We start from the raw sequence: 27,943 nt of genomic DNA, 5'->3' as shown, positions 1-27,943 counted from the left end.
AGGCCTGTTGGCACAGCTTCCAAAGGATGGGCACAGCTGCCAGGGATTGAGACGGGCTCAGGATACACAGCTCCTGCTCCCCCCTCCAGTGGCAGCAGATGGAATATGCGACCAGATACTACCACTACGTGACGACACAGTCCACCCCATTAAATAGCCTGAAGAGGTATATTAACACTCCAGACCAGAAGGAAAATGACAAGTACCCAGAAATCAATCCTGAAGGCACAGAAATTTACAATCTAAATGACAGAGAATTCAAAATAGCTATCATAAAAAACCTCAACAAGTTACAAGAAAACTCAGAAAGATAGTTCAATGAAATCAGGAATAAAATTAATGAACAGAGGGAATTCTTCACACAAGAGATTGGAACTATAGAAAAAACCAATCAGAAATGCTGGAGATGAAAAACACAATGAATGAGATAAAGAAAAATCTGGACTCCTTAAATAAGAGAGCTGATATTATGGAGGACAGAATTAGTAATTTAGAGAAGTATAGAAATGCTTCAGCTGGAAGAGGAGAGAGAATTAAGACTAAAAAGAAATGAAGAAGTTCTCTGAGTAATGTCCAACTCAATTAGGAAATGCAACATGAGGATTATAGGTATTCTAGAGAGAGAAGAGAGAGAGAAAGTAGAGAGCTCGTTCAAAGAAACAATAGCAGAGAACTTCCCAAACCTGGGGAAAGAACCAGGCTTACAAGCAAATGAAGCCAACAGAACTCCTAATTACATCAATGCAAAAAGGCCTTCTCCAAGGCATATATTAGTAAAACTGGCAAAAGTCAATGAAAAAATATATTAAAGGCAGCAAGGTAGAAGAAAATAACCTACAAAGGAACCCCTACCAGGCTTTCAGTGGACTTCTCAGCAGAAACCTTACAGATCAGGAGAGTAGAATGATAGATTCAAAAAACTGAAAGACAAAACCTTTCAGCCAAGAATACTGTATCCAGCGAAACTATCCTTCAGATACGATGGAGAAATAAAAACTTTCCCAGATAAACAAAAGCTGAGGGAATTCATCCTACAAGAAATGATCAAGAATGCCCTCAAACCTAAATCAAAAAGGAAAAAGTTTACAAAGCCTTGAGCAAGGAGATAAGCAGACAGACAAAATCAGAAAATTGCAGCTCTCTATCAGAACAGGTTAGCAAACACTTAGTTATAACATTAAAGATAAAGGAAAGAAAGCATCAAAAATAACTATTATCACTTCATTTTAATCACAAACTCACAACACAAAATGGAATAATTTATGACAATAATAACTTAGACGGGTAAGAGGAAAGAGATGGAACCTGCTTAGGCTAATGGAAATAAGAGGCTATCCGAAAATGGACTATTTCATCTATGAGATTTTTTACACAAACCTTATGGTAACCACTAAACAAAAAATCAGAACAGAGACACAAGTGATAAATAAATAGAAAACTGAGAAAACCATCATAGAAAATCACCAAAGTGAAATGGAAGTCAGAAACACACAGAAAGAGAAACAAGGGAAACAGAACAACTGGAAAACAAGAGAAAAAATGGCAGTATTAAGCCATCACATATGAACAATCAATCTAAATGTAAATGGATTGAATTCTCCAACCAAAAGACACAGAGTGGCTGGACGGATCAAAAAACCAGACCCAAGAATATGCTGCCTCCAAGAAATACATTTCAACTCTAAAGATAAACACAGGCTCAGAGTGAAGGGATAGAAGATGATACTCTAAGCAAATGGCAAACAAAAGAAAGCAGGCATTTCCCTACTTATATCAGACGAAGCCAACTTCAAGACAAAACAGACAATGAGAGACAAAGAGGGGCAGTATATAATGATAAAAGGGACATTCCACCAAGAGAACATAACACTTATGTGCACCTAACACAGGAGCACCAAAGTACATAAAGCAACTATTAACAGACCTAAAGGAAGAAATTAACAGCAACACAATAATAGTAGGGGACCTCAACACCTCACTTACATCAGTGGATAGAACATCCAGATAGAAAGTCAACAAGGAAATAGTAGAATTAAATGAAAAACTAGACCAGATGGACTTAATAGATATATATAGAACACTCCATCCAAAATCAGCAGAATACACATTCTTCTCAAGTGCACATGGAACATTCTCAACCATATGTTGGGAAACAAGGCAAGCCTCAATAAATTTAAGAAGACTGAAATCATATCAAGCATCTTTTCTAACCACAATGCTATGAAACTAGAAATCAACTATAAGAAAAAAGCTGGGAAAGTGACAAATAGGTGGAGACTAAACAACACGCTACTGAACAACCAACGGATCATTGAAGAAATTAAAAGAGAAATCAAAAGATATCTGGAGACAAATGGAAATGAAAACACACCATACCAACTCATATGAGATACCAGGAAAAGCAGTCCTAAGAGGGAAATTCATAGCAATACAGGCCCACATTAACAAACAAGAATAATCTCAAATAAGCAATCTGAAACCACATCTAAAAGAACTGGAAAAAGAAGAACAAACACGGCCCAAAGTCAACAGAAGGAGAGAAATAATAAAAATTAGAGCAAAAATAAATGAAAGTGAAACCAAAAAAACAGTAGAAAGGATCAATGAAACTAAGAGCATGTTCTTTGAGAAGACAAACAAAATTGACAAATCCTTACCCAGACTCACTAAGAAAAAAAGAGAGAAGGCTCAAATAAATAAAATTAGAAATGAAAGAGCAGAAATTATAATGGATACCACAGAAATACAAAGGATTATAAGAGAATATTATGAAAAACTATATGCCGGGGCCGGCTCCGTGGCTTGGCGGTTAAGCGCGCGCGCTCTGATGCTGGCGGCCCGGGTTCGGGTCCCGGGCGCGCCCCAAGGCACCGCTTCTCCGTCCAATGCGGGGCCGGGTCCCACGTACAGCAACTAGAAGGATGTGAACCTATGACATACAACTATCTGCTGGGGCTTTGGGGGGAAAAAAATGAATAAATAAAATCTTAAAAAAAAAAAAAAAAAAAAAAAAAAAGAAAATCTATATGCCAACAAATTGGACAATCTAGAAGAAATGGATAAATTCTTAGATGCATACAACCTCCCAAAACTGAATCAAGAAGACATAGAGAATCTGAATAGACCAATAACAAGTAAAGAGATTGAAATAGTAATCAAAAACCTCCCAAAAAATAAAAGTCCAGGACCAGATGGCTTCTCTGGAAAATTCTACCAAACATTCAAAGATGATTTAATACCTATCCTTCTCAAACTATTCCAAAGAATTAAAGAAGATGGAACACTTTCTAACACATTCTACGAGGCCAACGTTACCCCAATACCAAAGCCAGACAAGGACAACACAAAGAAGGAAAATTACAGGCCAATATCACTAATGAACATAGATGCAAAAATTCTCAACAAAATATTGGCAAACTGAATACAGCAATACATTAAAAGGATCATACACCATGATCAAGTGGGATTTATACCAGAGATGCAGGGATGGTTCAACATCCACAAATCAATCAATGTGATACACCACATTAACAAAAGGATGAATAAAAATCACATGATCATCTCAATAAATGCAGAGAAGCATTTGACAAGATCCAACATCCATTTATGACAAAAACTCTCATTAAAATGGGTATAGAAGGAAAGTACCCCAACATAATAAAGGCCATATATGACAAAACCACAGCCAACATCATACTCAACGGGGAAAAACCGAAAGCCATCCCTCTGAGAGCAAAAGCAAGACAAGGGTTCCCATTCTTGCCACTCTTATTCAACGTAGTACTGGAGGTTTTGGCCAGAGCAATTAGATAAGAAAAAGAAATAAAAGGTATCCAAACTGGCAAGGAAGAAGTGAAACTCTCACTGTTTGCAGACAATATGATTTTATATATAGAAAACCCTAACCAATCCAACAGAAAACTATCAGAAATAATGAACAACTACAGCAAAGTCACAGAGTACAAAGTCAACTTACAAAAATCAGCTGCATTTGTTTACTCTAATAATGAACTGACAGAAAGAGAACTCAAGAATACAATCCCATTTACAATCACAACAGAAAGAATAAAATATCTAGGAATAAATTTAACCAAAGAGGTGAAAGACCTATACAATGAAAACTATAAGACATCACTGAAAGAAACTGATGATGACATAAAGAAATGGAAAGATAGTCCATGCACATGGATTGGAAGAATAAACAGTTAAAATGTCGATACTACCTATAGCAATCTACAGATTCCATGCAATCCCAATCAGAATCCCAATGACATTCTTCACGGAAATAGAACAAAGAATCCTAAAATTCATATGGGATAACAAAAGACCCCAAATAGCTAAAGCAATCCTGAGAAAAAATAACAAAGCTGGAGGCATTACAATCCCTGACTTCAAAATACACTACAAAGCTACAGTAATCAAAACAGCATGAGGGGCCGGCCCCGTGGCTTAGCGGTTAAGTGCGCGCGCTCCACTGCTGGCGGCCCGGGTTCGGATCCCGGGCGAGCACCGACACACCGCTTCTCCGGCCATGCTGAGGCCGCGTCCCACATACAGCAACTAGAATGGATGTACAACTACGACATACAACTATCTACTGGGGCTTTGGGGGAAAAATAAATAAATAAAATCTTTAAAAAACAAACAAACAAACAAAAAACAGCATGGTACTGGTACAAAAACAGACACACAGATCAATGGAACAGAATTGAAAGCCAAGAAATAAAACCACACATCTATGGACAGCTCATCTTTGACAAAGGATCTAAGAACATACAATGGAGAAAGGAAAGTCTCTTTCACAACTGGTGCTGGGAAAACTGGACAGTCACATGTAAAAGAATGAAAGTAGACCATTATATTTTGCCATACACAACTCAAAATGGATTAAAGATTTGAAGGTAAGATGTGAAACCATAAAACTCCTAGAAGAAAATACAAGTAGTATACTCTTTAACAGTATACTCTTTGGCTTCCAAGACTCTTTCAGTCTTAGAAGGATCTTTTTGAATACCATGCCTACTCGAGCAAAAGAAGCAAGAGAAAAAAAAACAAAAAAACAAATGGGACTTCATCAGACTAAAGAACTTCTACAAGGCAAAGGAAACCAGGAACAAAATGAAAAGACAACCCACCAACTGGGAGAAAATATTTGCACATCATATATCTGACAAGGGGTTAATCTCCAACACATACAAAGAACTCATACTACCTAACAACAAAAAACCAAACAACCCGATCAAAAAATGGGCAGAGGAAATGAACAGACATTTTTCCAAAGAAGATATACAGATGGCCCAACAGGCACATGAAAAGATATTCAACATCACTAATCATCAGGGAAATGCAAATCAAAACCACAATAAGCTATCACCTTACATCTGTTAGAATGGCTATAACTACCAAGACAAAAAACAACAAATGTTGCACAGGATGTGGAGAAAAGGGAACCCTCATATACTGCTGGTGGGAATGCAAACTGGTGCAGCCACTATAGAAAACAGTATGGAGATTTCTCAAAAAATTAAAAATAGAAATACCACATGATCCAGCTATTCCATTACTGAGTGTTTATTCAAAGAACTTGAAATCAACAATTCAAAGAGACGTATACCCCTATGTTCATGCAGCATTATTCACAATAGCCAAGATGTGGAAGCAACCCAAGTGCCCATCGACTGATGAATGGATAAGGAAGGTGTGGTATATATGCAGCATTATTCACAATAGCCAAAATGTGGAAGCAACCCAAGTGCCCATCGACTGATGAATGGATAAGGAAGGTGTGGTATATATACACAATGGAATACTACTCGGCCATAAAAAAGACAAAATCGTCCTATTTGCAACAACATGGATGGAACTTGAGGGTATTATGTTAAGCAAAATAAGCCAAACAGAGAAAGACAAACACCATATGATTTCACTCATATGTGGAAGATAAGCAAAGACAAACACTGTATGATTTCACTCATATGTGGAAGATAAACATGGACAAAGAGAACAGACTAGTGGTTACCAAAGGGGAAGGGGGTTGGGGTTGGGCATAAGGGATAAAGGGGCACATATATATGGTGACTGAGAAATAATAATGTACAACTGAAATTTCACAAGTTAGAAACTATTATGACATCAATAAAATAAAATAAATTATCTGAGGCATGAAATAAAGATTTCAACAGGATACAAATATTCATGGGTAGATTATAATCCAACATCATGGGGGTAAAATTATAAACTATGTTCTATAAGCTAAAACTTGAAATGACAGTTTTCTCCCAAAGAAAAACTAGAGTTTATAAATATCATTCACTCCTTCATTCAACAAGACACATTCCTTCATTCATTTCAAAAATATTTATTGTCTTTTCCCTCTGTGCCAGGTGCCTTGGGGATTCAGTGGTGAAGACGACACAGTCTTTGTGCTTGCAAGGAAATTTCAGCCTCCACCATCTCCCCTTGCCCCTCCCACATACATCTTGAAAGATGATCACTTAGCTCTTGCTGTGTGGTATACTGAGAAAGTGTGTATAAAGTGTCCAGCAATCTCTAAATGCACTCTACCTTGCCTACTTCCAACAAACCCCAAGAGCTGAGAGCCCCGAATTCTGTACTAGTTGTGCATAGCCATTAGCCATTCCAACCTTGAGAAATGCATTTCAGCACTCTGAACCTGAGTCTGCTCTGAGATGTCTCTCCTTGAAGGCTCCTTTCAGTTCACAGGGAATGAGATGACTAGAGATTTCTAATAATGGGCAGAGCCATTACCTCACAAGGGGCCTGTTCTATCAGATGACTCAAGTTAAGAAAGTTCTCTTTTATGTAGAGTTGAAATTTCCCCTCCATGAATTCAACCACAGATCTTTGTCCTGCATGCTGAAGTAACACAAAACCTGTCTACAGCCTCTTAACATGAGACTCCCTCAAATATTAAAAAGACATGTCATATTTTCCCAAATCTTTAAAATAAAAAGTGCCCTTTAATGTCAATCAAACCCATGATTCCCAGACCTTTTTATAATATTGGTTACCTTCCTCTGTGAGCTCTTTAGTCAACATTTCTATTTAAAATGTAGAGCCCAAAATAAAACATAATATTCTAGATTTGTAGTACGACCAGTAAGTGCTTGCTATACATCTGCTAATACAACATAAGACTCTATGATTGATGTGGAGAAGAAAAGACAACTGAGCACATAAGAAACAATTAAAGGAACACTATCTGATGCACACTCATTTAAAACTCCACAATAAAGAGACAGGACAGCAGAGTGGTCAAGAGTACACAGCGAGGCCAGATGACCCAGACAGGTTCAGATTCTAGCTATTTACACTAGATGTTAACATCTCTGCTTCAGGTTCCTCATCTATAAAAGGGAGAGCATAACAGTACCTACCTCACAGGACTGATATAAAGAATTGAACGAGTTATCAGATACAAAGCATTTAGAAGATGCACATAGTAGTTACCATAAATATTATCAAATAAAGTGGGCAACTCATTTATCTAAGTGATTATTTAGGTGATTATCTAAATACCGGTTGTGTGATGTGTGTTCACTAACGACATGAAAAGAAAATAACTTTTTGTTACCTCCTGTGTAACTAAAGATTGAGATATTAATGGATAAAAGTAAACTGACACTTTCTTAGGTTTAAAGGATGTGATATCTCTCTTAACGGAGAAGATGAACTGAACTATGTTATCGGAGAGGAAATTAAGGAGTAAACAGAATAAACAGAAGGTAAACGTTACAGAAACAAGTTCTTAGGAATATTTTTCCCCCTCCCATGAAAACAAGCCTGCTCATTTCAGTTGTACAATGAATGCATAATTTTCAGCATTTTATGTGCTGTAAGAGTGTGTTCTCTTTATTGGTTTGTTTTTATGTATACTTTTTAAGATCTCTCTGGAAGAATCATAATCAAATGCTAATCAACTTTCAGTCATGTCTGCTGTGGCAAGTGACCCCTGAACTAAAATGACTCTTTGTTCCAGTGCTTATTTAGTTCTAAAAATAAGTGATACCACATGGTATCTGCATTTTGTACAACCGAGTAAGCCAGCATGGAAGCGTAGTAAACAGTGAGATTTCACACACACTTGGAGACCACTCACTAAAAATGTTAAGCATAGTTAAATAAACCAAATAAATTACGTCTTTATGTCTTTCTAGTTAAAAAAATATATATATGCTTTCTTATAAACTTCCATAAGAAGTTTTAACAACGACAATACAACAATTTCTTTAAAATGATGACTCATTTGTTTAAGGGTTAGCCTAATCTTCATTAAAATTTAAAGAAAATAGTCATTTGAACAGCATGCTTTGGAAGCCTAACATCTACTACGTGATTGTGATGACTTTCAAATCATTAAAAAGCTGTTCTTTACCAAATAACATTTACCTAACAAGGTATGATTGTAATTTCATTCATTAAAGAATGGTTGCTTTTCCCAATAACACTTACTAACGTGAGATAAAAGTGGAGATAAATCCTCACTACATCTTTGAAAGACAGGCAGGATAGAATGTTTTCTCAAGATAAAGTTCATTCATATTCTCTTTCAAAATCCCCAAACTTTTAGGAATTGGCAACGTATTGTCACTTGTGAAGGGAACAGAGGGATGATAACTTCGTAATAATGATGGCCACTAACATTTATTAAACTGTATGTGCTCATCATTGGGCAAGGTATTTTAGTGCATCATCATCACATTTAATTTAATCCTCATAACCCTATGAGGCAGGTATCATTGTTACCCTCAATTATAAGTGAGGACACTGGGATTCACAGGGCTTACCTAACTTGTCCAAGGTCACACAGCCAAGCCAGCTTCAAACCCAGGCTGTCTGACTTCATAGTCTAAGCTCTGCAATTGGATAAATCAAAAAAAGCTGGGGATATACATATCACTATCAGTGAGAAAGAGACAGAGAGAGCAGCAGATGTGAGAAGAAAGACAGGGCGGCAAAGACTATCCAGACGGAAAGAATACTGTGTGGAAGGAAAGAGCCCTGAATTAAACATTGGGAGGTCTGGATCCTCTTCCTGGGGGGCACAGTGTGACCGAGGGGAAATAATTCTTCTCTCCATACATAAGAAGAGAATTCTTCTCTGTAATATAGAAAAACACATTCACATACAGCACAGAGGTGCGTTAAAGATAAAAATGTTAAAGTGAAAACAAAACTCCAAAACACCATACAAATATCAATAAAATAAAAAACAAAAATGAACAAAAAAATTAAGAATATATTATAGATTCCCCAATCATAGAAAATGGTAGAACTCAAACTACGAATAAATTAACGATGAACATTAATTAGGCCTAAAGGCTCATAAAACGCCAACAAGGCTGCTGGGATTGTCCTTTCCCTTCCCCAATCACATCGCTGACACTTAAAGTCACAGAAAATGCTTTTAGTGTTAGTAGGTTTTGTTGTTGTCGTTATCGTTGACTATTGCAGAAGACACTTGTAAAACCAAAAACGCAAACCCGGGTCAAAATTAGCCTGATTTAAGGTAATTAAAAAGTATATATGTGTATATATGTATACATATATATTTTTTTCAATTGATTATATCTATTTATTTCAGCACTGTGAGACCCGGAGCAGAGGAACCCAGCTATGCTGTGCAAGCAACAGAAACTGAGATAATAAACGGGTGTTGTTTTAAGCCACTAAGTTTGTAGTAATTTGTTACGAAGCAACAGAAAACTAACATGATACCTGAGGTGATAAAGAAAACCAGAAAAACAAGACTACTATTAACTCCAGGATTGGGAACATAGGACTGTGCAAGAAAGGAAAAGTAATCATCAGGTAGGGAGGTTTTAACCATGTCCACAAATCCTTTGACACTATTATCATGGTATCTACATTCTTGAAGTTCAGCCAGCCTTGGTGACTTGCTCATAACCAATAGAATGCAGCAGAAATGATGCTAAATAACTTCCCGGGTGAAGTCATTTTCTGCCCTGCTCTCTAGAACACCCACTCTAGAACCCGTTTCACCAAAGAGTTTGGCATTGGATTTTTGGGCAAAGCACAGCTTTTCCATTTTCTGTTTACTAATTCTAGATTTTCCATTTACTGTTGTCCCTTGTCAATATATCCTTAGGGACTTCAAGGAGAGGAAGAGTGGCTTTAGTGAAGTAGAATTTGATCATTCCTGGATTCTCCAGCCATAACACCACCAAACTACACCATTAACCTCTGACATGAACTAGCCAAAATAACAGCATCAGCAGAAGTCATTGCAATCCAGGAAGGTGGGATATTTAAACATTTAAACATAGGGAGGATTGTCAATTACTGATTGAAAACATATCTCTTATTCTATTTTATACCCTGGAAAGTTCTACCCAATTGATTTGCTGTAAAACTCTTAAGAAATCTGCCTAACATTTTAGTCTCCACATTTTTAGTCCAAAAAACTTCAGAAATAATGTTTGGTTGAGTGAAGAAATTTCTTGAAAATGTTTCAACAAAAAGTCTTCTCATGCCTAAAATAAACTTTCACCTTATTAATTAAATCAACAAATACTGATGCATAAGGTTACTATGAGGTAAAAAGATATGACAGAGTCCCCGTCCTCAAGGAGGTTATAATAAACATAAGTACTTAACTAAATGTATGGCAGAATATCATAAGTTCTATAAGAAAGGTACAACAGGAGAGACTGCATGCAGCTGGAGGTCTAAGAAAGCTGTACTAAGGATTTGAATAACCTCTCCCAAACCCAAGCTTTTTAGTTCCCTTTATCTTTATCCACTCCAACGCCCTAGACCTTGTCTTCACCTGAAATTGTTCCATCCTCTAAATCTAAAATTTTGGAACCCTCTTTCAGACTACACTCTAGATCCCTGTTGGGGTAAACTCTTATTCCCCCACTTCCATGAGTCTCCATAGAGAGGGGATGACTATTGTTCACTCCTTACCCCACCTTTACTTGGGAGGAAGGAAGAATAAGCAACATTTTGGCCTTAAGCTTCCAAAAATTTATCAGAAGCTCTGTACTTAGTGGTTATTGGATCCTGTTCAGCCTTTAATAAAGCTGTCCCTTACTCCTTGTGTTTCATTCTCAAAAACTGAGAACTCAGAGAGGAAAGATGGATAAGTTATTGATCCCTAAAACATCCAACAATCCCTTTACATTTCTGTCCAATATGCCCTATAAACCATCAACCCTGGATCAATTCAGTTGTGGTTCTCTACCCCCATCTTAAAGAAAATGCTATAGGCGTAGGAATTAAAAACAATATTCAACTTGACCTCCAATCTTTGGCAGACACTATTTACTACCTAGTACTTTTCTACAGGTCCCTGTTTGGTTTCAATTCTCATTTTCTACAGAAGCTACTCCAAACCCATCTAAACCCTTACTCATAGCAGATGAGCTTGTCTTTAACTTCATTGAGAAAATAGTAGTATTTGGGTTTGAAATATATGAACTTCCTGCCCACACCTACTTCCATAAGCTTTCTGTCTCCTGTTGAATGCTAATCTCTTAACCTGTACCCTTCAGCTTACACAGCAATCATGCTCCATCAGTTATTCCCTCTCTCTCTTGAAGCTTCAACATTTTTTTTTGCTGAGGAAGATTCACCCTGAGCTAACATCTGTTGCCAATCTTCCTCTTTTTCTGCTTGAGGAAGATTAGCCCTGAGCTAACATCTGTGCCAGTCTTCCTCTGTTTGAGGACCTACACAAGTGGTGTAGGTCCATGCCCGGGATCTGAACCTGTGAACCTAGGCCGCCGAAGTGGAGCACACCGAACTTAACCACTATGCCACTGGGCCAGCCCTGAAGCTTCAACTTTTGATTCTAGCAAACCTTTCCTCTCTTCATATTAACACAGTCAAAACCCATTTTAAAAACAAAGCAAAAGAGGAACAACAATGAAACCAAAGCTCTCTCTTCCAGCCTGAACATTCGTCTCTCTATACTTGTTCTCCCTCTTTTAATGGCCAAACTTTTAGAAAAGTAATCTACCCTGGCTTCTCTACCTTTCTACTTTGCATTTGCAGTGCAGCCTAATGCTTGTCACCCCACCACTGAAACTATTCACATCAATGTGACCAAATGACCCCCAAGTTAACAAATTCAACAAATGCTTCTCATTTCTTCTTTGACTTGATCTCTCTACAGTATTTGATGTTTAACAACTTCTGTCTTGAAACTCTCTTCCACTGGCTTTTCACAGCATCACTGCCTTCTGAGGCTCCTTCTATACTTCAGAATGCTCTCTCTCAGTCTTCACTGGTCAAACCTTAAATTTTAACATTTTTCCAGGATTCTATTCTTGGCTTTCTTCTCCTTGAACTAAACTCTCCCTGGGGAGGAGGGAGGGTAAGGAATATTGACACCATGAATTATCCCACGTGCCCATAAATCAATAAGACTAAATCTGAATTCGTTTGCTTCCTGCCCTCCCCTCACTCCTACCAGGGCTTACCTCTATCACGTATAAACTGCTCTGCATTTGTTTATCTGTCTTCCCCACCCTGGCGTGCCTGGGCAACGGACACAACTGTCACCAGTGGTGGCTTCCTAGAGCAAGAACTGGGCGTGTGGATGGGGACAACAACATAGCAAGAGCAATGCATCTTAGAGGACCTAGAATATGTACTTATACAAAGTACCCCAGATGAACTTCACTGAATTGTACTGTGAATATTTTGAGGGAGGTGATATATATAATTTATTCATCTTTGAATCTCTTGTGCTTCGCACAAGTGCCTGGCCCACAGTGGATACTCAATTCATATTTTTTTGAATGAAAGAGGTAGAAGAAGAATGATATAGCTGAGATAAGCTTTGAAGAATTGGTAGAATTTCAACAGCTATAGCTAGAGGAGGAATCATTCAAGTCAGAGGGAACAGGAAAAGCATAGATACAGACAGAAATGCTGGACTGGTGAGGTGTACAAGGACAAATTAATTTGTTGCTTAATTATAAGCAACACTAGAATGCTGAGGCATGATTTTACAAGACTTTAAGACAGAGTCACAGATGTAACCTGACAGGCAACAGCAAGCCAGTGAGGTCTTTTAAGCAATGTGATTTGCAACTGGAAAAGAACTGGAACAGAGGACACCTCTTAAATAGCTACCACATGAATTACCTAAATGAGAAGAAATGAAGGCCTGAACTATAAGAACTGCCTGAACTACAGCAATAGAGTAAAAGTAGAAGAGAAGGAGAAATATTATTTTAAAATTGAAAGTAAAAAACAAACTTTTTGAATATTCAAGAACAATGGAATTAGCTGAAGTATTAAATTTAAAAGAGATGAAAAATTTAAAGCATTAAAACTAAAAAGTCTAAAAAAGAAAAAACTATAAATATTTTTCAAAAAATACATTTAATACATTATTGGTTTATTGACCCAATCATGTATGGTGTTGGGTGTTGGAGTATACAATGTATTTATCAAGTTTACTGTGTTAGTAAGAACTCCAACATGCATAGTTGACACACAGCCGGTAACTGAAGATGGCGTTCTGTACATGCTTAGGAAAGGTCATTCTATAACTTTGGAGTAGGGAGTTAGCAGAATATAACCATACCGTGAAGCTGTTGTTAGCATTTTTTGTGCTTGCTTCAGCTACACTGGCATCTGAGAGGTCAACTTCATCAAATATCAGAGACTGTTAATGAAAAAGAACACAAACATATTAAATGAAAACCTAACTCAATGCTCCTCAATAATTTTTTTAATATCAAGTCATGACTATGAAGCTATGCCAGGATTTAGGAATAGAAAATGAAAATGAACTTAAGTCAGTGATACTCTGTGAGTAAAACCATAAAGTACAACTAACACATAAATCCCAAACTGAAAAGGACTTTAAAGAATCCCCTGGCACACTACGTCAATGCAAAACGCTCTGTACTCTCTAGAAGCATAATTTATGGGGAAGCTTCTAAGTGTGCGACATACACACATACACTCACACATCCCCCACATCTCTAAACCTGTAACAACTTTGCCAGGAAGGGAAAGGCAACGTCATCGTTCCCACATTTGCTAAATGAGAAATGAGAAGCACCTAGTCCTGGCTCAGATTGCCACGAGTTTCTGAACTTTCTGAACCTTATTTTCCACATCTATAAATATGTTCAAATGAAATGATAAATGTGCTCTGTAAATATAAGATGATGTTTCTTTTGTACTCTTAAAAGTGGTTTTAATCAAAAAAGTTTCAGTAGTAAAAACTCCATAGAAATGGAATCTTTAAAAATGTACAATTTAGAGATTAGGAAATTCTAGTGAATAAATGTATCCTTCCCACTTTTAGTCAGTTGGTCATTGTTCACACTCATTCAATGTTCTTGCAGTAAAGCAGATATAAAAATGCAGCTCAGAACTACAGAAAAGGGGGCCCCCTCCTCTGAAAGCTTCCACCGCACCCCTGATCTCCAAGCGGTTATAAAAAGTCTATTTCAATCCAACCAATCTGACTATAGGACTTTTTCCCTGACTAGAAAGAATTTATAATCTAGCACAGGAGATGGAGTAGACACAACTAATTTTAATGTAAGATAGACTATTAAAAGTGGAAGAGAAGAGATACTACGAAATGCTAGGGAAGGTCACAGATAATTTCTCCAGCAGAATACACTTAAACTCTCTTGTGAATGCTGGAATAAAGACTATTTGAGGGGGATCTTAAAGAAAACAGGGAATTTCTTCAAGTGGAGATAGAGGGAAAGTCATCCTGGAGATGGGAAACACAGGGCAAGGCTGAAGGCTATCAAGTGGTCAGAGCTATCTGGAGATAAATGCGAAAAGTCAGGATGGAGCCACATCAGGGACGATCTTGTACATAATGACTTTTAAAATATGATTATTTTATTTGGTCATTACTTCTACAGCTGCATAAACTAAGAATTAGGTTTGTTTGTTTATTTATTTTTACCTCTTGGCATATAACTATACTAATTATATCAGGAACATATATTTTTAAATATGGAAATTATTAATTATTCAACTGGCAGAGGAGCAAGAAACGTCAATGTTTATTTTTAAAGGAATACTAAAATATCATTTTAAATGGAAGCTCATCATTACAAATTTTTTTCTCTCAAAACTACATCATTCTTATTCAACTGTCATATAAAAACTAGTTAGAGCCTTGATTTTATTTCACTATGATTTTTATTCTTAACTGCTAGCAAAATCAACAACACACATTATCCACAGCCGCTCCACTGGAATGTGCTGGAATTGGGATACGAACTTTTGTCTGAAACCAGAGCATGAATTCTTAGCAACTACAGCAATTCTCTGTCTCTTGGTCAGGGAAAGATCTATAAGGTAAAAAGCAGCAAGAAAGGGGGGCAAACCCCAAATTTTGAGTTTATTATATCTAATACAGTTACACTTAATGTTTCATTTTAATTGGAAGGAAAAAAGAAAGAAAGCAAATTATACTAAAACCTTCCTATAAGATTGTTCTTAGGGGACACGGCATGAATTGACTGAAATAGACCCCCTTGGGATTTGGTCCAAGATGGACCACATTTATACTGAATTCACAGAGGAGCAGTAAGGCTACAGTGAGCACCAAGACAAAAACAGCTTACAGAACATCCACAACCTCAAGCGCTTACCACTAGTATTCTCTGGAATTACCTTTGAGTCCTTTGCATAATAGAGCGTACGGCCTCGAAGTTTGAAGTATCGCTTTTTCCACCTCTGGAAAGAACTGGTTTGCTTCAAAAGTTGTCCCTCTTTAATACTGGTCTGGGGAGAAGCAGAAGCAGAATGATATGATTAAAATGGAATCCAAAACCAGACACAATGCAGAATTAATGACACACTATCATTAACATTTTGAATATGATTTCCCATGTCTTACAAATTACATGAGAGACTATTTTCTTCTCACCATTCAACCAAGGGAGCACATGTACAAAGCCCCAAAGAGCAAAGCGCAATGTGACACGGTTCCCTGCTCTCCAAGTAGTCACGCATAGTATGGAGGACACATGCACACAAGCTAACACTTGCAATACAGTGTGATGCATACGTGTAATGTGCGTGTAATGTGATAATGTCATGATTAAGAAAAGCATGGGCTCTGGAGCCAGAAACCTTGTGTTCAACTCCTGGTGCCACTACTTAGTAGCTGGATGATCTCAGACAAGTTACGGAACTTCTTCATGTCTTTACTTATTCATCTATAAAATGGGGATGACAATAAGCCATACCTTATAGAGATGTGGTGACGAATAAATTAAAAACATGTAAAGGACTTCTTGCACGGCACATAGCAAGTCATTTATCATTAGTTATGTGTTATTGTAACAAACACATATTCAAAGCACTGTGCATGGTGGTCCAGAGAAGGAAGCATCAGCTCTGTCTCAGAGGGAGTCAAAGAAGTCCCCCCAGAGGAGAGGCCGGGGTGGGTCTCGAAGGAGTTTATCAGAATGACAAGGGGTGGAGAAGGATATTTTAGATGTGTGCAAAAGTAGAAAGTTTAAAACAGCATGGAGATTTGGGGAATCTTCAAAGAGCTTTTGGTTATAAATGTAGGATAGAGTTTGCAAGGGGGAGCAGTAGGAGATGTGGCTGGAAGAGGTGGGCAGGGGCTCCATGACTCTGGGCCAGACTCTGTGCTAAGTGCTTTGTGTATACAAGTTCATTTCATCGTCACGAACAAAATACTTGGAACCCCTCTGACTTCATCTAGTATCTCTCCCTCGCTTGGTCCCCTCCATCTACAATGGCACTTTGCTTTTGAGTGGGCATGCATGCTCCTCCCTCAGGTCTGGACACTACCTACTCTCTGCTCTGGACTGCCCTTCCCTCAGATATTCATCTGACCGACTCCTTCACCCCCTTCAAGTCTCTGACCTTCTCAATGAGACCCACCTCACTGACCTCCTATTTAATACTGCAACATGCTCTCCACATTTCCCCCCATCCTGATCTTATTTACTCCCCACACAAAGTACTTTCCATCTTCTAAGGTATAATGTAATTCACTTATTTATTATGTTTATTGTTAGCCCTCTTAGAATATAGGGTCCCTGAGTTTATTATATCTGATAAAGTTAATGTTTCATTTTAATTGCAAGGAAAGAAGATGGAAAGGAAGAAGAAAAGTACATTTATAGCAGCCTAAACTTATAGCCTTGCTACGAGATTGTCCTTAGGAGACATGTCACGGGACTGACTCAAATAGATCCCCTGGGGCTGGGGTCCAAGATGGATCACACTTATAGTGAACTCACAGAAGAGCAATAATGCTATAATGAGCCTCCAAGACAAAAACAGCTCATAGAATCAAAATTTTAAATCCATCCCACTGAACTGCACAGTGATGCATCTCAAGTGTCTAGAAAATTATCTGGCACATATGATACTGAGATCTATATGAATGAATAGCAGGTGCTGAGATTAGACCCATGTCTGCTTGACTCCAGAGTTTATTCCCAACTTTTATATCACACTGTGTTTTTTTAGCAACAAGACACGAAATACTGAGAAAAGTTTGTTGTCTCCGAAAGGCAGTTAGGTCATATTAACGTTACTTTCAATTTCAATAAGAGATTTTCTCTAGAGCTTGCTCTCAGATTGTCCTCCAGGAATTGTTGTGAGATCATTAAAACGTAATCATAACAAAATACTTCAAATGATGATAACAAAATACTTTTGAAATTTCAGTACCAAAGAGCCCGATTTACAGTCAGACAGACAGACTTGAAGCCAGGCTCCATCACACACTAACAATATAAACCAGGCCAGTTCTTCAGCCCTCTGTGCCCCAGTTTCCTCTCCTAAAGTATGGGAATAATAATACCAACTTCACAAGCTTGTTGCATCTAATTTAATAATAAGATAATGTCTGGAGAGCACTTAGCACACTGTCTGGGTTACAGAAAACATTCAATAAACGGCATAAAGTGTTATTATTATGATATCATTATGCTATTAAGTTCAGGGAGTATTTGCCAGACACCAAATTATAAGAGCTTCTTGAAAGAAGTGAAGAAGTGTCTGCAGGCCACTGCGAGGGCAAAGAACAGCTAGAGGAGAAGGAGTGTCAAGAGATGAGGTTAAGGGAGACAAGAGTCAGGAGATGCTGGCCACAACAGGGAGTTTGCTTTTTATTCTAAGTGCAAAAAGCTAGTGAAATGTTTGAAGCAGCAGAGTGAGAATGGGAAAACGAATGAGAAAGGAAATGGAGGACCGACTGGGAGGCTGCGGCAGTAGTCCAAAGGGGAGACACTAGAAGCTAGACTAGAAGACGAATGAAGGTTATAGCATCACTGAGACGTGCAGAAGTTGAGGAATTTGAGATGTTATTGTGGAGGCAGAATCCACTGGACTTGCTAATAGATGTGAAGGGCGAGAAAGAGAAAAGAACCAAGGAAAAGTCTAAGCATTTGGCTTGGGCAACTAGATACAAAAGACAGAGAGAAAGGGGTATCAGGAAGAGTTACTTGGTGAGATACACTGTTACCCTGTGTAGCATCTCACGTTACCCAGGGCAGAGAGTGTGTCAGTCTTAAACCCAAACACAAAGTATTGAAACGCTATAAAAACATAACTTATCCAAAGAACAAATCATTTGGCAATTCAGATTATAGAAGTGGGTGTATTGGGATTTTTGTAAAGTTCTGTTTAAGGCAATGAGGAAGATAACTTAATGTTTGGTCTATTTATGTTCTATAAGCACTGTTTTAAGAAAGCATAAATAACCTACTTCATTCTCCACATGGTTATGAGAGTAATTTTCTAAAATGAAAATCTGATTATATTACGCCACAGCTTAAAGCCTTTTATTAGTTCTATTTTGCCTGCAGCATAAAGTCCAAACTTCTATACGTATCATAGAACACCCCTACATAACGCTCTCCAACCCCATCACCTGCCCCTTCCCATGCTCCTCCCTCTGCCCTAAAGTCCTCGCCTCAATTTGCCTGTCTTGAAAGCTCCCCTCCCATTCATCTCAACTCTGATCCACTGCCACTGCCCCTGTGATGGCTTCTCTGATTCCCTGGGAAGAAGCAACCAATGCCACCTTTGTCCCTCTAAGGCATTCTCATCCTAGCTGTATAACCGCACCTACGACACTGAATGGCTTCAGTTTACACGGTTGTGGTCCCACCATGCTGTGACCTTCATAAGAGCAAAGACTGTGTCCTATGCATTTTAATAACATCGCCATCTAACACACTAGCTGAAACCTTAGGGCCTCCATAAATGTTGAACTGAACAACTTTAGTTAAAGTGTAAAATGGTATGTAAGATAACTTTATATTTTAAAAACATGAAAGAATTAGGAAATAGGAAATACTGGCTGGAAATTATTTTATGGTTTCCAGCATTCAGGAGGTCTGAGCCTGCTTCTTTTCACGTGTATCAAAACAGCAGATATAATGCAGAAGGGTGTAAGTGCCCGTAGGAGCACTCCCTGGGTGAGGGGTTGGGGAGAGATAGGCAGAGGGACAGGAAAATGTCCATCTAACCTGACTTTAAGAATATTGCTAATTTAGAGATGATCCTTACATAGTCTTTCACAGCAAATAATTTATCTGTTTTTTCTATATCACTTTATGCTCTTTAAATCTTGCATAAGCATAGATTAATCTGCCACGTGTGAGGCTGTGAGGACTACAAAAAGGTGTAAGACATAGTCCTCATCTTCATGCATTTACAGACTTCTTTGTGTTATAATATATAAACAGTTCACTTTTTTTTTTTTTGGTGAGGAAGATCAGCCCTGAGCTAACATCTGCCAACCCTTCTCTCTCTCTCTCTTTTTTTTTTTTTTTTTTTGCTGAGGAAGACTGGCCCTGGGCTAACATCCATGCCCATCTTCCTCTACTCTATACGGGATGCCACCACAGCATGGCCCGACAAGTGGTTCGTCGGTGCAAGCCCGGGATCCGAACCGGTGTACCCCGGGCCGCCGCAGTGGAGTGCGGGCACTTAACCACTTGTGCCACCGGGCCCACCCCTAAACAGTTCACTTTAAATTCTTGAAGAAAAAACATTCTGAGGCTAGCCTGCTTTCCTCTAAGAGATGTAATTTAAAAGACTTAACTAGGAGGCATTTATTCACATGAAAGTTAATCCTCAGAATAAACTTCTGTTTATATATGGCTAGTTAAACAAACACTTCTTATAAAAGAAGGAGCATAACAAAAAGTGATTAATTTGTAACAGTTCTAGCACATATAATCAAAGCGTGGTTCAGAGAAAAACATATGTGGTTCCAAAAATCTCAAAATAATGAGCATACAATGTAAGAAACAAGAACTCATTCTTTAAAATCATAATATTTATTATATTTGCTATTAATGTTCAACTAGAATAATAAACTGAAGTTAGTAACAGATACAAGAAAGTTATGATCAGAGAGTTATAATTAAGAATCTGTAAAAATTAAGTATTAGATCTTATTTTGTTCACAATCTCTAGAAAAAGGGATAAACTCTTCTCTTCTTCAAAAAAGAGCTTAGAAACATTTACATTTAACTACCATTTAGTCATAATCTGGCAGAGATTAGTACTATCTGACCCTTATGAAAAATCAGTAAAACCACAGACTTCAACTGTAATCCAACTGTAACCTAGTTTCCAAATATTAAAAACAAAAAGTTAAATGAACTTGGCTTTGAAAAAATTATATCAATAAAATAAGCTTTAAGTTGAAAGATCTCTTATCTAGCTGGCTTTCTGAGAATGTTTTTAGTCCAATGTCTTAAAGCTGTGGAATTGCTCATTTCACACCCCTTGCTTAGAGCAAACAAAAGTAATTTCTCTCTTAAATTATACACACATGGGTGCTCTAGGATTTCACCTAAAATTTCAGAAACAATTCTGTGTCACAAGTTGAAGTTACTTAGATGGAATACTACTTTAATATCCTCAGGGGAGTGCAACTTCACAAACAGCCATTCAATGAGCCTTTTTGTCAAGATAAGAATCTTTGAAAAATCAAACAGTTACTACCCGATTTATCTGCTAAATGTACATTTTCATATATTGGCTTTTTGGGGGCCATCAAATAGGTGTGGTGAAAAGCTTGATATGGTGAAGTGGGAATGTCAGTGATGACTCATCTCTTACGGATGTTTTCAAAAATTCCAGAACAATCTCAAGCTTCTCCTAGTCTTGTCCTGACATGACCCCTTAACTTATCTTTGAGGGAATGAGGATGGAATTTGCTGTGATGGGAGAGCTGGGTTGTTATGGACTGAATGTTTGTGTATCTGAAAAATTGAAATCCTAACTCCTAATTTGATGGTATCAGGAGGTGGGGTCTCTAGCAGATTAGGTCATAAGGGGTGGAGCCCTCACGAATGGGATTAGTGCCCTTATAAAAGAGACCTCAGAAAACTCTCTCACTCCTTCTGCCATGTAAGGACACCTGCTAATCCCCAAATACTCAGTGCTTCCCTCTGTCTAAGCTTTTTCATGAGTTCTTCCTTCTACTCTAAATATTGTCCTCTGCTTCTTCTTGTAAGCCCACCCCCATCCCACCAGCCTTCAAGGCATAGGTACCATTGCATCCTAGGTGCACCCACAGCACTGTGCTTATACATAATTTAAACCATTAATCATGTTGTATAGGAATTTTAAAAAATTTTTGTCTCTCCTATACCTTATTTATTTTTTCATCCTATATATGGCCATGTACCTGATACTAAAAAAATAATTAATACATGTTTGATTTATTGAATAATCAGAAAACAAAAAATAAGAAATTAAAAGGATTAAAACATTTTTTTCTTTGACTCATAAGAATTTGACTAATTTGAGGCAGAAAGATATTTCCATTCTTCTTCCCAACAAGTCAATATACTGACAGAAAGTATAAAAGAAATAGACGTAACTCCTAAAAAGAGCCCTGATTTGGGTTCCACTTCTGGCTCCACCATTTACTAGCGTTGAGACTTTAAATAAGTACTAACGTCTATGAACCTAAGTTTCCTCATCTGTAAAGGTGAGGATAAACACTATCTGCCCTGTATTCCTCAGAGGTGTTAGGATGAAACCAAATGTTGTATAAATATCTTTCATCACCTCCCACATGCTATATAAATATCAAGTATCACAAGTAAGGGACTCTTTTAGCAAGTCATACTTTCAGGAAAAGGTATTTAAGTGGGACTGACACAAGTTAAAAAAAGCGATAACATTCCTGAACAAGGGTCCAATGCTTATATTTAGAGAAATTATCACACTAAGAACACATATAACCACATAAAGTATACAGTCACAAAATGTATAAAGTTTTCTAAACATTAAACATAAGATCAGAAATCAATCATGAAATTCTACCTAATATCATAGGTAATATCATAATGGGGCAGAGTTTGCAATTGCTATATGTTATTATTTTACTTCTTAGAACATCAGTCTTGTTCACCAGTAAGAATTAGAAAATGATGATAACTGTTGCTGGATAACACCACTCGGATGCCACCAGCACTTCAAAATCCAATTAGCCCAAAAATGATATATCTATCTCCCCAACTAGCCTGCGAGCTCAATGAGAGAGGGCCTAGCCCACCTATTCACCAGTGTAGCCCCAGCACTTATCACAGTTCCTAGCACAGGGAACAGTTCTTAATAATTATTCACTGCACAAATGAATGAAGTGAAGACTGACATTCAAATGAAGCAGTTGAAATGTCTATTGGGGGAAACTTGAACTACACACTCTCGTAAGAGCTCTTAAGGGAGAGCCTGGGCAGAAGACTTGACAGCATTCTGAGAACTGGATCCAGAGCTTATTTCGTGACCGTCTCTTTCTCATTTGCAAATGCCCCTGCAGAAAATGTAAGTATTTAGTTGTTGATTATTCTGCCTTTTTTTTTCCAAATTGAAAGCCATTCCGTTTTTATCCTCTACCATTTCATCATTATTAAGGGAGGCCATCTATCTCATCAGCATTAACATTGTATTCAGGTGGTATACGAGGCAGCTATACCTATAAAATGTGTAAATCAACTATTATTTGTAATAGATTTCTTATCCTTCCATATGTTATCCAACAGCGGAACTTACATAATTTGGCTTGGAAAGTGGTCAACCTCAAACCACACAGATCTGCATTTGACTCCACATCTCTAAAAGTAAAAATCTACCTTCATCACAAGTTTGCACTTTACTATATTGTGTCTCCTACTCTAACATTGCTTTTGTTCTTTGTTAGCCTTTCTATATATTTTTGTGTGATTATTAAATAAGAACTATTTTTCTCCACAAACATGCCAGAACTTATATTGAAGATTACTGCTCCTCCTCTTATGTCTTTGGAAGGTAGCCATTTGATCTCTTTCTGATTCAGTCTGTCAACCTCTTTTATCAGCCATGTGTTAAATTGCCTCATGCCTGGCTTTTCTATCAGGCTCCAAAATTTCCCATCACTGATGTTCCTCTTGATTCCGGGCCCTTTTAGCCTCGTGCCTTGTATCCTTTTCCCTTCTGAATTTTGTCTCACTATGAATTTCCCACTTTCTTAAAAACAAATTTGAGCCTCTTTATTAAAATGGGTATACATACATTACACCAAGCTTTATCAAATACACCAGTTGTTCTAAAATCTGGCTGGCCATCTGAATCACACAGAGAACTTTATAGACATTGGCAGCCTCAGTTCCTCTGGGAGGTTTTGATTAAACAGATCTGGAACAGGGCATAGGAACCCACACATATTAATATCTCTTTTGGTGACTGTAATTATCAGCCAGGACAATAAGCACTCTCATAACAATATTTCAGTATAATAACTTGTATAAGCCCTTTAAAAATTTATAATTCAGCACTTTGGGTCCTTTTTTCATTCACCTTTGATACTATTGAGTCTAACCATTTGCTCTGGTCTGGCTTTGAACATTTAAAAAATTTGCTGTAAGAATCTTCCTAAAACACATTTTTAGGGAGGTATTGCATCTCTACACTCAAGATGTTTCTTTCTCTGTGTGTGGAGCCCCATTAAAATGCTACTCCCACCCTCTTTCCGCCTCCACTGGCTCTTCTCCAGGGGAGATGAGGGGAGTAATTTGGATTTAATAACTGAGCAAGCTCACTCATGCCCTTCCCTTCCTCCTCTTGAGAGACGCCTGCCCACAAGAAACCAAGCTACACTCAACTATCTTTCAGAGAAAAACCAGATTTTATTTGCAGATGAAGACTAGAATAAGTGCTGTGGATGAGGGAATGAAGAGCTGGGATCTGTAGTAGACACCATGGCATGCTGGGAAATAGGGGACAGGAAGTGAATAGAGAAGAGTAGCCTAATCTGCTTATCCTTCCCCTTTCCTAACATCTCCAGCCTGCACCACCACCCAAAGCCCCCACTGGCCTGACCTAGCCAAGAAAGCAAATGCCAGCAGAGGAACGGCAGTGGGAACAATGAGAGGATGTTTCAGACAGGAGCCAGAGGATAATGCAGTAAGAGAGGGATACCACAGCTTACAGAAGAATGGAGGCAGGGTGTGCTTCTGGAACCAGTAGTTAATGATACTGTAATAAGGTGATGCACGTGCTTTGTCATTTACAACATCACAAAACATGGCCGTTTTTATAAGCTAGCGCTCGGAGCAGTTGTCTTCAAGCAGTTTTGTGTATCAGAATAATCTGAGGACATATGACCAGGCATTTGAATAGGCAATCCAGAACCTGACCAGCTCAGCCTCCCCATTCCGGGGTACCTCCGAGGAATTCTGCAGCTCCAGAAATAACAGTTCAAAAGCTATGAGGCAAGATGATTACATGCATTTAACATAATGATATCTAATATTCACACAACAAAACCTTGGCATTTAATACTTCAGAATTTTGTAAAATAGTTTTACTTTTCACAGAAAAATATACAACCACTATTGTTTGGGTTTTTTAAAAATTTTACCAGAAGTAATTGTTTACTTTTACATGTAACACACATACACACATACACACATAAAGCACCCACATACACACACACATACACACATTCTGAATCGGGTTATCTGGGAGATATATGTGTATATGTTGAGAGAAAAATGTAGTCTGGTCATGCGTCTACACTGGCAGCATATACCCTCTACTGTGCATACAAGTGGTTGTTAAGTCAAGTGAAGCATAAAACTAAAATGGGTCTGTGGCTCTGCAGTTTTTAATCCTGCCATATTCAATCCAGTGACAGAAAAGACTCCCCAACACAACTCCTAGGACCTCTCCCCTGTCTAAAAAGGAAAAAAATTCAACCTGTCAGACAAAAGCCAGTTATGCTGTAGCTTGCACAAACCCTGAGAAGTGATGAGGTTGCTCCTCAAGAAATGGGAGAACATATGCACAAGGAAACATGATGGAAAAGCCACGTTTCCTCATGCCTAGTGAGGTATTCTGAAACCTCTACATATATTCAAAACACCTTCACTATTGAAATACTATAAACTCTAATATTTGGGATATTTATATTTAAACATAAATTAATGCATTCTAAGGCAAAATCATGGAGATTATCCAATATATTCTAATTACCCTCTTTACCAATAAACCATCTCATGATGACTAAAGTACTTTGTCCCTTATACTGCTTGGTAATTTTCTTGAGAAAAGCTATAGATATAATTACCTTCCTGAGACTGTAGTTATTTTGTGAACTTCTATTTGTTAATTCCTAAAATTAAGCTCTCTCTCCATTTTTAATATGTTCCTTCTTTAAGAGTTTCTAAATGTATTTTTCTAACTCATCTTAAAGAGATAAAATATATGATTTCATAAAGTGCTATTATACTTTTATTCAAAAGTGAAGGTACAAAATGTGCACGCTGTATAAACACTAGATACACTTTTTTCATAAAATACAATGAACTACAACATACTGCCACAGGGTGGTAGTGGTGTTATATCTAATGCTCGGGTTTTTCTCTCAGAGCCAGGAACATAGATGGGCCTTCTGGTCAGTTAGACGAATCCTTGCCTATATTGGTGAGTGGCACATAGTAACTCTGCTGTAAAGGGGTCAAAAGGCTATCCTTCCAATTTCGAACTTACTTTTTCGTTTATCAAATGCCTCTACTCACTTTCAAGAATAATCTCTTTGCCCACACATGACATTTTGATGTAACCACTTTCCCATAAGGCCACAATGACAGAACTATTTTGATGTAGGGGCATTTTGATGTAGCCTAAAACAAACCACTAAACATTATGTTTATTTATTTTTTTTAACTAGTAACTAATGTACAAAACAGACAACCTCACACCATGCCTGAGTCGCACAATACTGCTGCTGTCCTGGCGTTCCTGATCCTAGACTGAAATTCATGGCTGAGACAGGAGCTGGCGGTCAGTGGTGTGGCCAAGGACGAGATGAGAAATGCGTGAAGCTCAGGATCTGCAGACTAACCACATATAACCAGGAGTCATATACTTACCACAGATGCTTACCTCAGAAAAGGCTATTAACCATTCTATGCAAAATATCTGCCTAGTTTCTGGAATTTCAATTGTATCTTCAATAATCTGCCTCTCAAATTCTCTGGTTCTTCCCCAGAGATAATCTGGGTCCCAAATGCATAGGAAATTCTCAGTTATATTTCTGCCTGTTCTCTGAATTCATAGATAGGTAGGTAGATAGGTAGTAGGTAGATAGTAGACAGACAGATAGACAGACACATACATGTTATATTCAATATCACAAACTCCACTCTAATGACGGTTTTGATGGGAAGGACTGATACCCCTAAAAGGATAACTCAGTTCTAGCAGATTTTTTAAAAAATATTTTAATTGTTCATAGAAATGAATAAAACCAAATGTTACTGTCCTCTGTGATTAGGATGGGGCAGAGAAAAGGTCAGAGATGAAGGCTGTGCAAATTATGAGGCAAAACAGTAATATATACATACACACCTAATACCAACATGGGTTCTACGCTTTGGTCATGACAGTGGGTTCATTTAGCTGGATCCATGCCCTGTCATCCACTTATTCCTCCTCTCAGATCTTCCTGCCCTACTCTATCCCCTGCAGAAAAATGTAACTCCTCTCTCCTTTATGCTACTTCTGTGCATTTTTCTTCCTTCTCTCTTTGCAATTGTAGTGTAATAACCTGTTTACATGACACACAGCAAGTGCAGAGCTATGGCCTGGGTGCAAATCTTGGTTGTTAAAGGCCTTGGGCAAATTACTTAATCTTTCTGTGCCTGAGTTTCCTCTCCTTTAAAATGTGGACAATAACGATGTTAACTAACTCAAAGGAGTGTTGTGAGGACTAAATGAGTCAGTGCCTGTAAAGTACAACAGTTCCTGACACGTAGTGCTCAGTAGCTATTAGCTGTTCTCGTGCTTTTCTTGTTCCTGCCCTTCATTGGCAGTAAACTTCCCAAAGGCAGGACCATGTTTACTTCATCTTTGTATGCCTGGTACCCAGCACCAGGCCTATCACCTCAGTGGTACTTAAATTTGTTAAATTACATTGAACTATTCCCTCTGTCTTCCATTTCTAATTATTTCCTCTCCGCCAAGTCTTTCCCCTTGGCATGTGTGATCTTAAAAAGTAAAAGCTTTTTTCACCTCTTGATTATGTCCCAGGTTACAATCTACGCCTTCATCTCCATTATTACAAAACTTCTTAAAAAAAAAAGTAGAGTATTCTTGCTGCCTCTTTCCTTTTCTTCAGCCTTACTGCATAGCTTTCACTCCTTCTTCAAGAAAGCTGCCCCTTGGCTATTTCCAATTATATCCTACGTGCCAAATCTCTCTGGGTGAACTTATCCTTCACATAGCTCCAATTATGTCCTCTAAATAGATACATAACTCCTAAAACAAATTTATACATTTATTCTCAATTTTTCACTTCAGTTCCATTTACAACTGCTTACTTGACATCTCTGCATGGAGATGCTATCACCACCTGGAACTCAACAAGTACATTTTATTTCATGTAATGTATGTCTTAGTGTAATAG

General features: G+C 37.9%; 1 protein-coding gene across 4 annotated transcripts in view; it reads right to left on the bottom strand.

Annotated features, from left to right (window-relative positions):
* DGKH (diacylglycerol kinase eta) overlaps positions 1-27,943 on the bottom strand; it is a 191,485-nt gene that overhangs the window by 106,602 nt on the left and 56,940 nt on the right. For all 4 annotated transcript variants that reach the window (XM_087436022.1, XM_004433621.3, XM_087436021.1 and 1 more), the window contains exons 3-4: positions 15,652-15,762; positions 13,583-13,663 (exon numbers count right to left, since the gene is read on the bottom strand). In XM_087436022.1, coding sequence (XP_087292148.1) covers positions 13,583-13,663; positions 15,652-15,762 — 192 coding nt within the window. The remainder of the gene's footprint in view (positions 1-13,582; positions 13,664-15,651; positions 15,763-27,943) is intronic.

Source organism: Ceratotherium simum, chromosome 10 (assembly GCF_057802395.1).
Source record: "Ceratotherium simum simum isolate JZ-2026a chromosome 10, ASM5780239v1, whole genome shotgun sequence".
Classification (NCBI taxonomy): Eukaryota; Metazoa; Chordata; class Mammalia; order Perissodactyla; family Rhinocerotidae; genus Ceratotherium; species Ceratotherium simum.
Note: the sequence above shows the minus strand (reverse complement) of the source record. Positions and strands in the feature narration are given on the sequence as shown.